This window comes from Pyricularia pennisetigena, chromosome 2, assembly GCF_004337985.1.
Source record: "Pyricularia pennisetigena strain Br36 chromosome 2, whole genome shotgun sequence".
Taxonomy (NCBI): Eukaryota; Fungi; Ascomycota; class Sordariomycetes; order Magnaporthales; family Pyriculariaceae; genus Pyricularia; species Pyricularia pennisetigena.
Window position 1 is genome coordinate 25,494 of NC_043741.1, and position 13,206 is coordinate 38,699.

At 46.9% G+C, this 13,206-nt stretch overlaps 3 protein-coding genes across 3 annotated transcripts; 1 reads left to right on the top strand and 2 right to left on the bottom strand.

Moving 5' to 3' along the window:
* Positions 1-6,927: 6,927 nt before the first annotated feature.
* PpBr36_00003 (uncharacterized protein) lies at positions 6,928-10,071 on the bottom strand (the record flags this gene model as incomplete). Its single annotated transcript, XM_029887196.1, has 9 exons — positions 6,928-7,160; positions 7,251-7,469; positions 7,607-8,097; positions 8,209-8,379; positions 8,459-8,651; positions 8,722-9,234; positions 9,366-9,595; positions 9,682-9,782; positions 9,886-10,071. 9 exons carry the CDS (start codon positions 10,069-10,071, stop codon positions 6,928-6,930), a joined length of 2,337 nt encoding a protein of 778 aa, XP_029752165.1.
* Positions 10,072-10,765: 694 nt separating this feature from the next.
* PpBr36_00004 (uncharacterized protein) lies at positions 10,766-11,899 on the top strand (the record flags this gene model as incomplete). Its single annotated transcript, XM_029887197.1, has 2 exons — positions 10,766-11,477; positions 11,595-11,899. 2 exons carry the CDS (start codon positions 10,766-10,768, stop codon positions 11,897-11,899), a joined length of 1,017 nt encoding a protein of 338 aa, XP_029752162.1.
* A 518-nt stretch (positions 11,900-12,417) lies between these two features.
* On the bottom strand, positions 12,418-13,189 carry PpBr36_00005 (uncharacterized protein; the record flags this gene model as incomplete). The annotated part of the gene is made up of 2 exons (XM_029887198.1): positions 12,418-12,524; positions 12,646-13,189. Coding segments are annotated over 2 exons (651 nt in total), but the record flags the coding sequence as incomplete, so codon positions are not given.
* Between the last annotated feature and the right edge of the window lie 17 nt (positions 13,190-13,206).

Sequence of the window (13,206 nt, forward strand, 5' to 3'; positions counted from 1 at the left end):
AAAAAATAAAAAATAAAAAATAAAAAATAAAAAAAAATAAAAAATAAAAAATAAAAAATAAAAAATAAAAAATAAAAAATAAAAAATAAAAATAAAAAAACCACAAAAGCCACCTACAGTAGGTTTAACATTTCTGGGGTTCACTGTAGCCGGTGAAAGGAACGCCAAAGGCTAACTTGCTAACCGCCGGGGAGCAATAAATCCATCACTTGTTAATGATGCTGGGAAAGTATGTAAAGCGTGTTTTGGTCAAGTCTATGATTGAAATGAAATTATCTCCAAACAGATGCTGAGACAGAATTAAAGCTTGACCAACTGGACATGGCGATAATTATAACCCTCATAGGTCCATGCAAATGGTGATTAAGTCATTTTTATAAGAATTTGGTCTATAAATAGCATGAGATTAAAGTCTCACGAGTCCACGTGTTTCATATTCAATCAATGCGCAGTGCCGAATCGGGGAACACGCAGAACCTCTAACACCCTTTGTGTTTGATGGGCAACGATTTCAACCGATTCGTCGGGGCGATCTTAACGACCAGGAAAACATAACTGAAAAAAGCTTCATTGTGTGACGACTCATACAAAGAATGACTGTCCGTCCGTATACTAATCATGTTTTATTTCTGTCTTATCCTCTCAACTTTGTCAATCCGGTCCAGCATCTTCAAAAACCACTTGTACACACTTTTTGTTTTTTCACCTTGAAAGAAGTTTCGTCATGCGCATTTCCACTATCACCGCGTTCTCCTGGGCTATTGCCGGTGTGCACGCCGCTAATAGCTTTACGAAAACCTGCTCCACGAGCAAAGACAGTATCAGTTTGCAGAATTTGGTCCTCAAGACCCAATGTAGTACAGTAGGAAACAGAGATACTCAAGTCGTAACCGAACTAAATGTTGGCACTTGTTATCGTAATGATGATGGCAGAATGAAATGCGGTCAAGGAGGGTAAGTCGTTGTTGCAACGGATGTATGTTATCAACAGCGATAACAAGGCATTTTTGATAAATATATATTTCTTTCTTCAAATCTAGTTTGACCGGATGCGAATGTAGTCTTGCTAGCACTGTCGGGTTTATGAGTTGCATCTGCAGCGATAAGAACGGGGAGAAATCGGCGCAAACTTTAGATATGGGTAAGTCTTTAGCAGCGAGATTGCCTAGGACTGTAATAACTGCTAACTTTCTCTAATTGTTGGTAAATAGACAAGTGTATCGGCAATAAAGGAGGCCAGCTTGTGTGCTAGACTTCAGCGGAGAGGGCTTGGTGTAATACTGCCGATTATATGCTATAAACTTCCCCGACCTGCTAAAGGCTCACACTAGGCAACTACGACGTGGCTAGCTTGGAACGTGATTCCTAGGGACCTTGAGCTATTATCGTAGCTATGGGGTGAAAGGCATTCTCACCTCTGGGTCAGGACTCAGGGCTAGTCCGAATGTTGCCTATATAGGCACAAAAGTCTGCAGCTTCGTCTATAGTACCGCCTTATTAACTCAGGAGCGCAAAGTCGCGCCAAAGTACAACTTTTACAACAGCATTTTTCATCCGTTGTTATCGGGCCCGCGGGCCAAAAGCCGATGAGCCCATAGCTTTTTTACTGTGGGATTATGCCTGAAATGAATCAGGTTTAACTCATGAAATTCGGCCACCGCACTTGTTAACTTTGTTGAAATTGACAATTTGAATACAAAGCTCTCCTCAGGACCAGTTTTTCACAGCTATTAGGTTTGATATTAGTGCATAAGATAAAAATACCATATAAAATATCTACCGGTTTGTAACTATGAGCAAAAAACTTAATATATCGCTTCCAAGTTTGCTTATTAATTATGTGAGTCTGTCTTGGTTGCTTACTTTGGAACAGCCGGCAGAGTTTAGCTTGTATCTTAAACGTATACTCGAAGGGTGAAAATGCACTTGTTCCTCCCGATTAAATATGCTTTCTTAGCGTCCATATCTTTTTTAAGCGGGTCATTACGTAGTCCAGTAACTAAACCTTACTAACCTGGGCAAAGTGTTTCAAGGTTTGTTGTTGCAGGCTATATTTACCGAAGTCACTGGCATTAGTCATTGACGGGAGCTTTCGTCTTTTGGCTGTGTTTTCTAGTGCAATATTTGTTAATCCCGATAATTCCAAGTCTAATCACGTTATGATTTGAAGTTAAGTTGAAATACAGTTCAACAGCTTCGAACCATCATCGGTGTTACAGTCTACCATGCTTATAAACCCAGATATCTCGAACTGGTAATATATGACGAAACTTAATCACTTGAGGGTGGCCCGCAAGTTGTTCCGCAACTTTACACGTGTACCCCAAATATTTATTTATAGGCTAAATACTTGTAACAAAAGATTTTCTGTTTCAGTGTCTCATTTCACACAGATAACCTCAAACAGACTAAATATTTCTCACTTCTGCTCAACCAGATTATATATCATCACTGGAAAAGAAAGCTCTCGAAAATGCATTCAACTCAGCTCGCCATCATCTCTACCGCTTTCATCATCGCCGTTAACGCCTTTCCAACTCCAGACGCAGACCACGGCCTAATAACTCGCCAGCCGAGAAGAACTATTCCGTGCGGTACAAAAAAGTGTGATCCGCAGTTCGAAATCTGCATGACATGGACAAACGGCCAGTTGGCTTGCGTGGCTCCTGGAATACCTAAAAGAGCCGGTACTGGAGGTGACTTTTCCCACCTGGACTTTGGAGAAAACGAGGCGAATCCGGAAAGGACAAGAGATAATTCACATTCCGGCGCGTTACAAGGATCAAATCTCTGATCCAACCCGGTATAAACCAAGGCACTATTTCCTAGTGAGCTGCATGGCTAGCTAATGGGAACAAGTGACACGAGCCGACACTGAACAGCCAAATGTATCAAATTTGATTAATTTGATCGCATAGCGTGACGTTGCTTTCCAACACCCTTCGTGATCATCAGACCGATGTCATCGCGTGTTACGTGTATATGCAAGTCGAACCTTTTTTCAATCTGTGCTCGCAAGGTCTCAGCTACCTTTTGTGGTTTTACGTTCCTGGCAGGTCCACCAGAACAGCATCTGGCGGCAGAAATCCTATTTGCACACGAAATCGCATCAACGTACTGATATGGGCTCAAACCTCTGCGGTGGCGTATTGCAGACCAACATCCAAAAGCTTTATATGACTCTTGCAGACTGATATTCAGTGTATTGTAGTTCAGCAGGGGGGGTGGGGGTGGGGGGAGGGGAGGAGCACCATTGTGCCACCATATATGACAGGGAGCCTTGGTAGCGTGGGTTCAGGTGAACAGAAAATGCTTGCTGCCCTTTACCTGCGCTCCCGGGAAATGAAATAATTACTGTACACATACAGGGTCTATAGGACTTCCAAGGCCGTTTAGTTTCCCGAGCATCCATTGTAACGGCCGTTCCCATCACAGAGTCTATTATGACACGTCTGCAGCTTCGTAGTGCGACATTTCAACAACAGTCGCGTGGCTGGAGATATATCTAGAAACAAGTCGAAAATGTATAGTCTGCCTCAGGCCATATTTGCTATAAGCTTTGGCATCCCCGTTTCTGTTACACGACACCGATTCTGATTTTTTACAGCTTCAAAGCGCCCTCCAGAACTTTACGATATAAAAAGATTGTAAACATAACCATCTCCATTAACTTCTGAAAATCTTTCTCGCTCTAGTTGCAAGCTTTCAAGAGCCAGGTCGTACCTGTCAAAAACTGCGACCGGTTTACGCTCTAACCAGTCCGGGCATTATTCGCGCACCTACAGCGAACGTTCTTCCCCACAGCTGAATGTTCCGGAGAGAATATTTTTATTTTTATTTCCCCGCTATGAAATCATTTTTTTCCTACCGCTGCCGAAGTGGGCGTTGCGTTTTCTCTACTCCAGTCCCTAGCTAAAAGTCATGGTGTTTGCAGTCAAAGTAAATATGTACAAAACGTAAGAAAATAATTAGCATTGCAACTTGGCTGATTAAAATAAAGCATGTATAAGAATACAAAAACAAACAAAGTGTTCATATAGGCATAAGCTGAAAGCTCCTAATATAATTATTGTTGTTGTTTACTTTGTAAGAAATAATATCTGTTATTAAAAGGTAACGTTGCGTACCCCCTGCTCGGCACCCAAAAATAACTGTACGGCCACGTTCACCTTTCATGTTCTTTTATAAATATCTCGACCAATTTTTCACTTTTGGATTTACTTTTTCCTGATTTTCATTCTCCATTTTCCAATAAAGTAATATACTGAAAAGCAGCTTATATCTGCAGTTAACTACGTCAATAATGGCGATCCAATTGCAAAAGCCTCCCGAAATTGGGGAATACCTAGGTTTACATTTTAAAATTAATTTAAAGGGTTTCAACTTTATAAAAAAATACAAAACCCTTTCTCAAGTTTTTTATGGAATAGGAAAAGCATTTAGCTAATTAAGTATTTACCCAAACAGTTTTAGGGTTTCCGCCAGCGTATTAAAAATTACGCTTTTTTGCCGAGCGAATTTTTTAAACCGCCGGAAAAACAAAAAGTTTTAGAAAACGTTAAATAACCCGTTTTTTGGTTCGTTATCCAATCCTTAAAACCCAAAGGCCCCGTCAAATAAGAAACGCCGGGTTAATGAAATTATTACGGAAATAATTAAATTTTGGTGGTTTTATATTATTAACCCCGTTATTAACGTTATTAAACCGGAAAATCGTTGGAACATGGACGAAACCGGTATAACAAAAAATAAAACATTTAACGGTTTGGTATTAGGGTTTAACGGGATCCGGCCGTTATAACGGAAAAAGCCCGGAACGCGGGGTTGGATAATTATAATCGAATATATATCGGTTACAGGCGTTACTTTTTTCCCCTCCTTATATTTAAAGGAAAAAACGTATAATGATAACAATTTCCGACGGATTTAAACTTTTTCGACAATTGGTAATTTTATACAACCGAAAACGGGTGGACAAATAACGAAACGGTAATCGAATGGTTAAAAAAGGTGTTTATTCCATATACCCAATTTTTAACCCCTGAAAAGCGGTTATTAGCTTTTGACGGTTATATATTATATATAACGGACGAATTTATGCTTTTTTATTTGCAAAATATTATTCCAGTCCTATATTTACCCCTGTATTCGTTACACGTTCCGAACCATTGGATTTATCGTTCTTTTTTTGTCGTTAAAAAGGCTTATCCACGTTAATTTAGATTTGTTAACCAATTTTACTATTTAACGGTTATTGAAAAAATGAATTCTTTTTTATTATAATAACGCCAAATCAAAAATATTTACAATAAAGATTATCCAATTTGGGTGGCGTATAATAGGGTTATGGCCGGTAAATTTGGTTAAACCAGTTTTAAGCCTTTTTTTATTAAAAAATAGCAGCACCAACGTTATGAAACATAAAAACAACGGTTTACAAAAAAGTAAAATACCAGAAAATTTAACCCAAAAATTAACGACTTGTCTTTCGTTATTTGGAAAACCCCTAAAACGACTGGAAATATCCGAATTTAACTGCAAAAGTTTTCCCAATTTAATAAAATTAACGCTATTTTACTTTTTTTATTTGCAAAAATCCAAAAAAGTTTCGAAACCAAAAATACCTTTTTAATTAACGCCCAGTAAAAAATCAGTTTATTAAAAGCACAATTGGAGGTAATACGGCCGGTTAAAAGGAGGAGGGTAATTCCGGATTTAAACGAGTTTCTGGTTAATAAATAGAATATTATTGGATTGCAGGAAAATAATATAGAAAATCTGGAGTTTTTAACTGATGAAAAAAAGGTTAATAAACCGGAAAAACCTGAAAACAATTGTATTTTTGTGCGTTAATAGTTTTATATTTAGATCAGTTTATAAAAGTAGGCATTTCCTTGTTAGATTTTCAGGGTGCCGAACAGGGGGGGTGCCGAACAGGGGGTACGCAACGTTAAATTAAATCAAATTACCCATGTGGTGTAAGTTACTTTTGAAATTACAAAAGTTGCTTACATTCAACAACACTCTTTAAATAATGTACTACTATAGCAAATTCATTTATTTAGCAATCCAGTTTGAACAAATTGCCAAAATAGCTATGTAATTATTACTATCATTGCTTCCGGGGCAATCGCTTCCCACATAACAGATTACATTGCTAAGGGCTATCCAGTCGACAAGGCCTATGAGCGCCAAATGGATGAAAATTGGGAATGACTCCAGCGTGGTCGTCGTCCAAACCTTCGCGCCGCCTCTACCCGCCAAAAGGAGGAAGGCTGATACGAGCGAGTACCGTTGGGGGAAGTCAGTAGACAATAAAAAGGAGACGAAAATGATCATTGTTAACGGAGTTACAAGGACGGTGAAGGGGCGGTATTAGATGTATGAAGCGGCGGAATCATCTATTTAGTAATAATCAATGGATCCGGAACGCATTTGGAAAAGAAAAGTAAGCAATCTACGGAGGAGAATGGCAAGAAAATAGAAAACGGCTGACAACGAGCTTGAACTACATGCCAATAAGTATAATTCTCAACGGCTAGCATTTAACATTCTTAACTGCCGTAATTATTTTGATGGGTTTTATATTTTCCCAAATTAGTGTTTATAACTCTGTGATTTCCGGTAACAATAGAGGGGGCTACCTTGATGTCTGGTTTATAGACCAACCTGTGGTCTTTATAAAGCTTCAAGCCCCACCAGGGCAGGCAATCCTTTGTTTAGATACTCTACAGTCCAAACACATAGATACGAAAAAGTAATCACAATAAAAAACAAAGAGAGACAAGTCTGTGACGTCTCAAATAGCAACTCTCACCCAGTACATGCATGACCTAAGGACAGATCCTCGTAATCACCCTCTTCAGAATTAAAACTATCAAGCCCGGGTCATCTGGCAAGCCGTGAAAAGAATCCCAACATAGCTCATCACATATTGTGTCCCGGATAAATGCCCCCCGGGCTTGAGGGAAAGACAAAGATGCCCAGGTCCCCCGGGTCCATGAATGCATTTAGGTCCATGTCCAACTCCAACGACGGCTCTCCGTACGGGAAAAAGCTGGACGCGGCATTGATCGCGGTATCCGTGGTCGTGTTGGACCTCTGCAGCAGCTGCGACAGGATGTTGGCGCTCGACGAGCTGACCGGACCCCCGGTCGGGTCTGGTGGCGAGGGTTAGTACAGGTGCACGGGATCATACATATATATACAAAAGAGAAAAGAAAAATCAAAGAGTTGGGGACTCGGCTTACAGAGGGAATCCAAGATGTGCATCAGCGCATACGTGTACTTGGCGCACTTTTCCGTCATGCGGTTGCCGCGGTCCAGCAGCAGCAGCGACTCGGCGGCCTGCGAGAGCAGGTCCCGCCTGATGTCCATGCCGCGAAAGTCGAACGTGTCGGCCGCCGTGTTGACAACCGGGTCGTTTTGTATAAGGATGGCCGAGTAGATGACGAGGGCGGCGTTGAAGGCTGTTTGGTGGGGGACACAAATTATAGGATAAGCGTTTGTTCACATTTCTTTCTGTCAAAAGTATGGAGAGCGGCACTTCTCATCAGAGACCAAGGGCACAGAGAAAAAAAAAAAAAAAAAGAGCACAGCTACTCACTGTAATACAAGGAAAACCACCACGCGCCGAGCAGCTGCTTTGTCAGCCCCTCGGAGCGCACGACGTGCGAGACGAGCTCGACGATGGACGCGGCCGACTGCACGCAGACGCGCATGCTGTTGGCGCCGACCTGGTACAGCGTGGTGCGCTGCTGCGCGGCCGGGTCGCCCAAAGCCGTCGCGGCGCCGAGCTCGGCGAGGTAGCTCTGCAGCACAGGCCGATGGGCGAGGACGCGGAGGTTCAGGTACCGGAGCGTCAGGATGACGCGCAGCCGGGAGAGCGGGCAGGGCGCCGCTGTCGGCGTGCCGCCGATCAGGTCCGCAGGCTGCACCAGGAGCATGGTCGGCGGCAGGCTCTGCTGCCACTCTAGCAGCTGGTGCTCGATCCGGAGCAGGTGGGAGGCTATGTCGAAGATGTTTTTGGACGGCTCGCAGCCCAGGTTGCCTTCGTAGAGGAGGTCGATGACGTTCCACATGATTTTGTAGAGGGAACTGGGTACGGATGCGTGTTTAGCTGGTGTCGCTTTTTTTTGTTTTTTTTTTTCCTTCTCGTCTCTGTCTCTTCTGAATGAAAGGGAAGTATGATCCTTGGCGTTTTCTTACATGGTTGCGTTGAAGAATATGAGGCTGTCCTCTCCCTGTGCACCGGCATTTGGAGTTCCATAGCTAGTCAAACTTTTATCGTTTGCATTCGTGGGCCACGGCCGAGGTAGGTTCAACTTGACGTGGCTTTCCGGTATGGAGCAAGGGCGACCAAGGGTCATGCTCAGGGTTCTGGATATCGACAGCATACGCGGCCAGAATTAGCCATGGCTGTCTTGTCAAAGGTACTGCGACGGGAAGGGGAACGTACCTGTCCAGGATAACGCAGCCGTACCAAGTGCGCGCGCGTATCTCTCGTTCCAGGGGCGTGTAGCGTCTCAGCTCGTTCTGGGAATGCAGGCCCAGCTGGTAGGCGGCCTTGACGGCAAGGCCATGGACGCTCCATGTCTGGGTTGAGCGGTCTGTGCCTTGCAGATACTGGCTCATGAGGACAAGAAATTGAACTACGGAACCGGAGTCAGCTACCTCTAGACAAAAGTCGTGATTGAGCGCCGGGCGAGGGCCGGGGCTTACCAATCTCGAGACTGGCGGCACAGCGGATCTGGGTCTCGCACAAGGTCATGGCGCGCGAGAAGAAGACGTCCGACTTGAGCCGCCGCGAGGGCGCGTCGAGCGTGATGCCGAGCGTGGCGCTCGTGGCCATGGCCAACACCATGTTGAGCAGACCCAACCACGAGCGCCTCACTTTGCGAAACTGGGACGCCGCCACCTCGTGGTACGTGTCGAGGAAGCTCTGCTCGTGGATGTAGGGGAAAAGGAAGCCCGTGGTGGCAAAGTAACTGCGGATGAGGTCCAGGGTCTCGTCCGGCGGCGGCAGGCCGTACGCGGACACTTCCCCGACGCTACAGTGCAGGGTGGACTGCTCCTGGCGGGCGGGCGACGGCGGACGGGAGACATGGAGGACCCTGCTGTTGGAGGCCTCGACAATTCGGGTCTCGTCCGGCGACTGTCCCGCCTGCCTGCGTCTTACGCTGGCTGTCACGGCAGTGACGATGGCTCGGATAAAGGCGATGTTGGAAGAAGGGCCTGTTGTGTGTGTGTGTGTTTGGTTTTGTATTTTGTTCAGTTTTTGTTTGCTTCCATGAACCAGCTGCGGGCTTGAGTCCTGTAACTTTTCAAAGGAGGGGAGGGGAGCATCACGAGTAAAGACTACTGACCAAAAAAGCCAAAGTGCTCTTCGCGGGTAAACACAATGGTTCCGATGCCGTCGGTGGCATCCTGGGACGCTACTGTCGCCCCCGGTTCCTCATCGTCAGCGGCCAGCGTTACGGGCTGAGGCGACGCTGGCGTGCGCGCTCCCTGACGCTCTATGCCATCTACTCGGCCCGTCAAGGCCGTGAGGGCCCGTTCAAGGGTCTGAAGGCGCGTCTCTACAGATTCGAAATGTCTGCATGATTGATAGATGGAGCGAGATGAGATGTGCTATTCGCAAAACAGGACAGACAGTGATGGACTCGGTCGGGCTGGACTCACTCTCTGGATGCCGTGGCACTAACCAAAGGGGCCGATGGGGAATAGGCGCAGTCCGTCCCATAGTCTTTACAAGTGGAGCATCTTGGTCTGCTTCCATCACACTGCACAAGGTAGGGCGAGAGTAAGGCTTGTCAGCGGCACTTTGGACTTGACTGGGAGGTTCCCTGACGGGCCTGACTTGAGCTGAGCTACCTTGCGTCATACCTTGGACTTGCGTAATCGACAGGTCGTACATGCGACGGCGATACGACGGCGCTTGGCTGGCTTGGAGCCATGTCCTGCTTCCGCGGTCGTACCACTCGACTCTGACGGCGTTGGGCCAAGTCTGCTGCGATCGGCAACGATGGAATCGCGGGTGCTCCCGAGCTCCGCCTTTTGGTATGGATCCATGGCTAGCGAGAGCTTTAGTGATTCGGCAATTGGTCCGCGTAAGTCCGGAAGAAGCCAGACGGCGCACAGGCGAACGCGCCCCGCCCTAATTTTTTTTCTTTTTTTTCTTTTTTTTTTCTTTTTGTTTCTTGTTCAAATGACCGGGAAGAACAAAAATTCAGCAAGCTCCCGCTGTGTCCGCGGGAAAGAATCAAAACTTGACTCAAACCATCAGACAAACACGGATCGATGGGTTTTGGTTATTTTCCGGGGGGGTTTCATGGGGCCCCCGCTGGTCATGTTTCCTGGGGGCCACATTGATCAAGTCTCCATCGTGGAGAAGCCGCTAACTCCCCGGAACCCCCCAATTAAGGCCCGCTTTTGTGGATAGGAGAGTTGGGCGACACTTCTAGAACTCGGCACAAAAAAAAAAGGATGGCTTTGTGTCATCCATGATACCGAGCCGACCGATTGACGCATGCGTACCGCTGGTGCAAGGAAAATAGAATATGAAGAGTTGAGTTGTATTTAGATTCATGGTGTTGAGACGCCATCAATCATCGTAATACATTTGATTCTCTGACCTAAACTAAATTTCGGTGAATCTTGGACGACCTTGACCAGACATTAACCGAGCTAGTCATTTCGCAACAATACGGTAAAAGAGAGAGAGAGAGAGAAAAAAAAAAAAAAAAAAAGAACGGACACAAGAACAATGAGCACCACAACAACATCACAGACCGTCACGGCCCCCGTCAATGGGGCGGACCGGGAGGCCTTGACCCAGCAGCTTCTCGAAAACGCCGCAAAGCAGCACACAAAGCCCTTGTGGACCCAAATGACGCGCCTCAACCCTCCGCTGCCCAACCCACGATGCATCCCCCATGTTTGGGAGTACGACAAGATCCGGCCAGAGCTGGCCCTCTCCGGCGAGCTGGTGACGGAGAAGCAGGCCGAGCGCCGGGTGCTGATGCTGGTCAACCCGGCGCGCGAGGCGCCCTTCACCACCGACACAATCTACGGCGGCCTGCAGCTCGTCATGCCCAACGAGACTGCCCCGGCCCACCGCCACACGGCGTTTGCCTGCCGCTTCATCATCGAGGGCACCGGTGGCTTCACCGCCGTGCACGGCCGCCGCATCCGCATGCAGCGCGGCGACCTCATCCTGACCCCGACCTGGAACTGGCACGACCACGGCAAGGACGGCTCCGGCCCCATGATCTGGCTCGACACTCTGGACCTGCCCAATTTTGTGCACTTCCCCGTCCACTTTGTCGAGCACTTTGACCAGCCCAGGTATCCCGCCCAGGACGTCGACTCTTCCGACTCGCCCATCGTCTTCCCCTGGGCCACCATGGAGGCCAACCTGAACGCCATCAAAGGCGACTGCGTGACGCTGCCATACCTCAAAGCGGACGGGTCTGAAGGTGAGTCGCCCGTCCTCAACCCTGTTTCTATGTAGTTTGTTTTTTGTTCATTTCGGCGGCCAGTGCACTAACAAGAACTCCAACTAAAAAAAAAAAAATAAAAATAAAAAAAATCAGTGAGCCGCATCCTTGGCGCAAGCGCGACGAGACTCGCGCCGGGTGCCTCGTCGCCCCCGGTCAGGGAGACGGCATCCTCCATCTACCACGTAGTCGAGGGATCGGGCTACTCCATCATCGACGGAAAGAAGTTCGAGTGGCGCAAGTCCGACACCTTCTGCATCCCTGCGTGGAACAAATACCAGCACTTTGCCGACAGCGGGGAGACGGTATACCTGTACCGCGCCCACGACAAGTCGATGCTCAAGGCGCTGGGGTTCTATAGGGAAGAGGGGATGGATGTGGAGAGCCTAGTGTCTGACTAATTTTGTAGGTGTGGTTGGATTTTTTTTCTTTCAAAAGAAAAAAAAAAAAAAAACTTCTCAGATACTGCAGATAGCTTTTGATGAACTTTATGCGAATTGAAATTAAACAAAGTCGCGTTTTATTGGCGAGTGGCCATGGTTAGACATGGCGTTTGTCAACGTAGTGTAACGGATGCACCGCCAAGCCTCTGTCAATTGCACTTGGCCATGGAAGGATAAAGGAAAAACAGAACACGTGCTCTAGCAACTCCTCTAATTTTCCTTTTTATTTTTATTTTTTTTATTTTCAATTTTTTTATTGTATTTTTTTTTTAAAACAGAAAAAGGGTCAAACCGGTCTCAGGTTGTCACGATACGGCACTCAATTCGCTAATAACACGCACAAATTTCAGCATATCTTGCCAATCTCTTTTGTCTATAATCGGTGTTTCCTCAAGTTCACTCGTTCTATTGACGCTCCACCTCAATATATCTCGCATGACCGAAGAGACACAGACACGGTTGACACGCTTCCCCACTCAGGCGAATGTAACGCCGTTGCGCAGCGTTCCAATCTTTTCGATGGAAACCTCCATGACGGTTCCCGGCACCAAGTACCTTGGTGGCTTCATACCAGAACCAACACCTGCATTCATTCGTTATTTGTCAGCGGCAAAACAAAACACTCCCCATCTCATCGCTTGGGCTTTTTTTTTTTTTTTTTTTTTTTTAAAAAAAAAAAAAAAAAAGATCTCCATGTCACTCACCACCAGGCGTCCCCGTCATGATGATGGAGCCCTTCTTCAACGTGGTGCCGGTCGACAGGTACGAAATCAGAGTGGGCACGTCAAACAGCAAGTCGCCCGTCGTCTCCTGCTGCCGGACCTCGCCGTCGACGATGGTCCGGAGGAGCAGCTTATCGGGCGGGCCGACGAGGTCCGGACGGACCAGGCAGGGCCCGAGCGGCGCGAAGGTGTCGAAGCCCTTGGAGAAGCCCCACTGCGGCACGGAGCCGGCCAGCTTGGGGTCGCGCTGCAGCTTCCTCGACGAGATGTCGTTGCCGCACGTGTAGGCCGCGACGTAGTCTAGAGCCGCCTCCTTGGGCACGTTCTTGGCGTCCCGGCCGATCACCAGGCACAGCTCGCCCTCGTAGTCGGCCTGGTCGTCCTGCGCGATCTTGGGGATCTCCACGTCGGCCCCGTGATCATGCACGCACGTCTTGGGCTTGAAGAAGATGAACGGGAACGGCGGCGGCGTGCGTCCGGCCTCCCTGACTATTATTACCGGTTGCCCGAACTGGTCAGCTGTCTGGCCTTTTTCATCGCTCC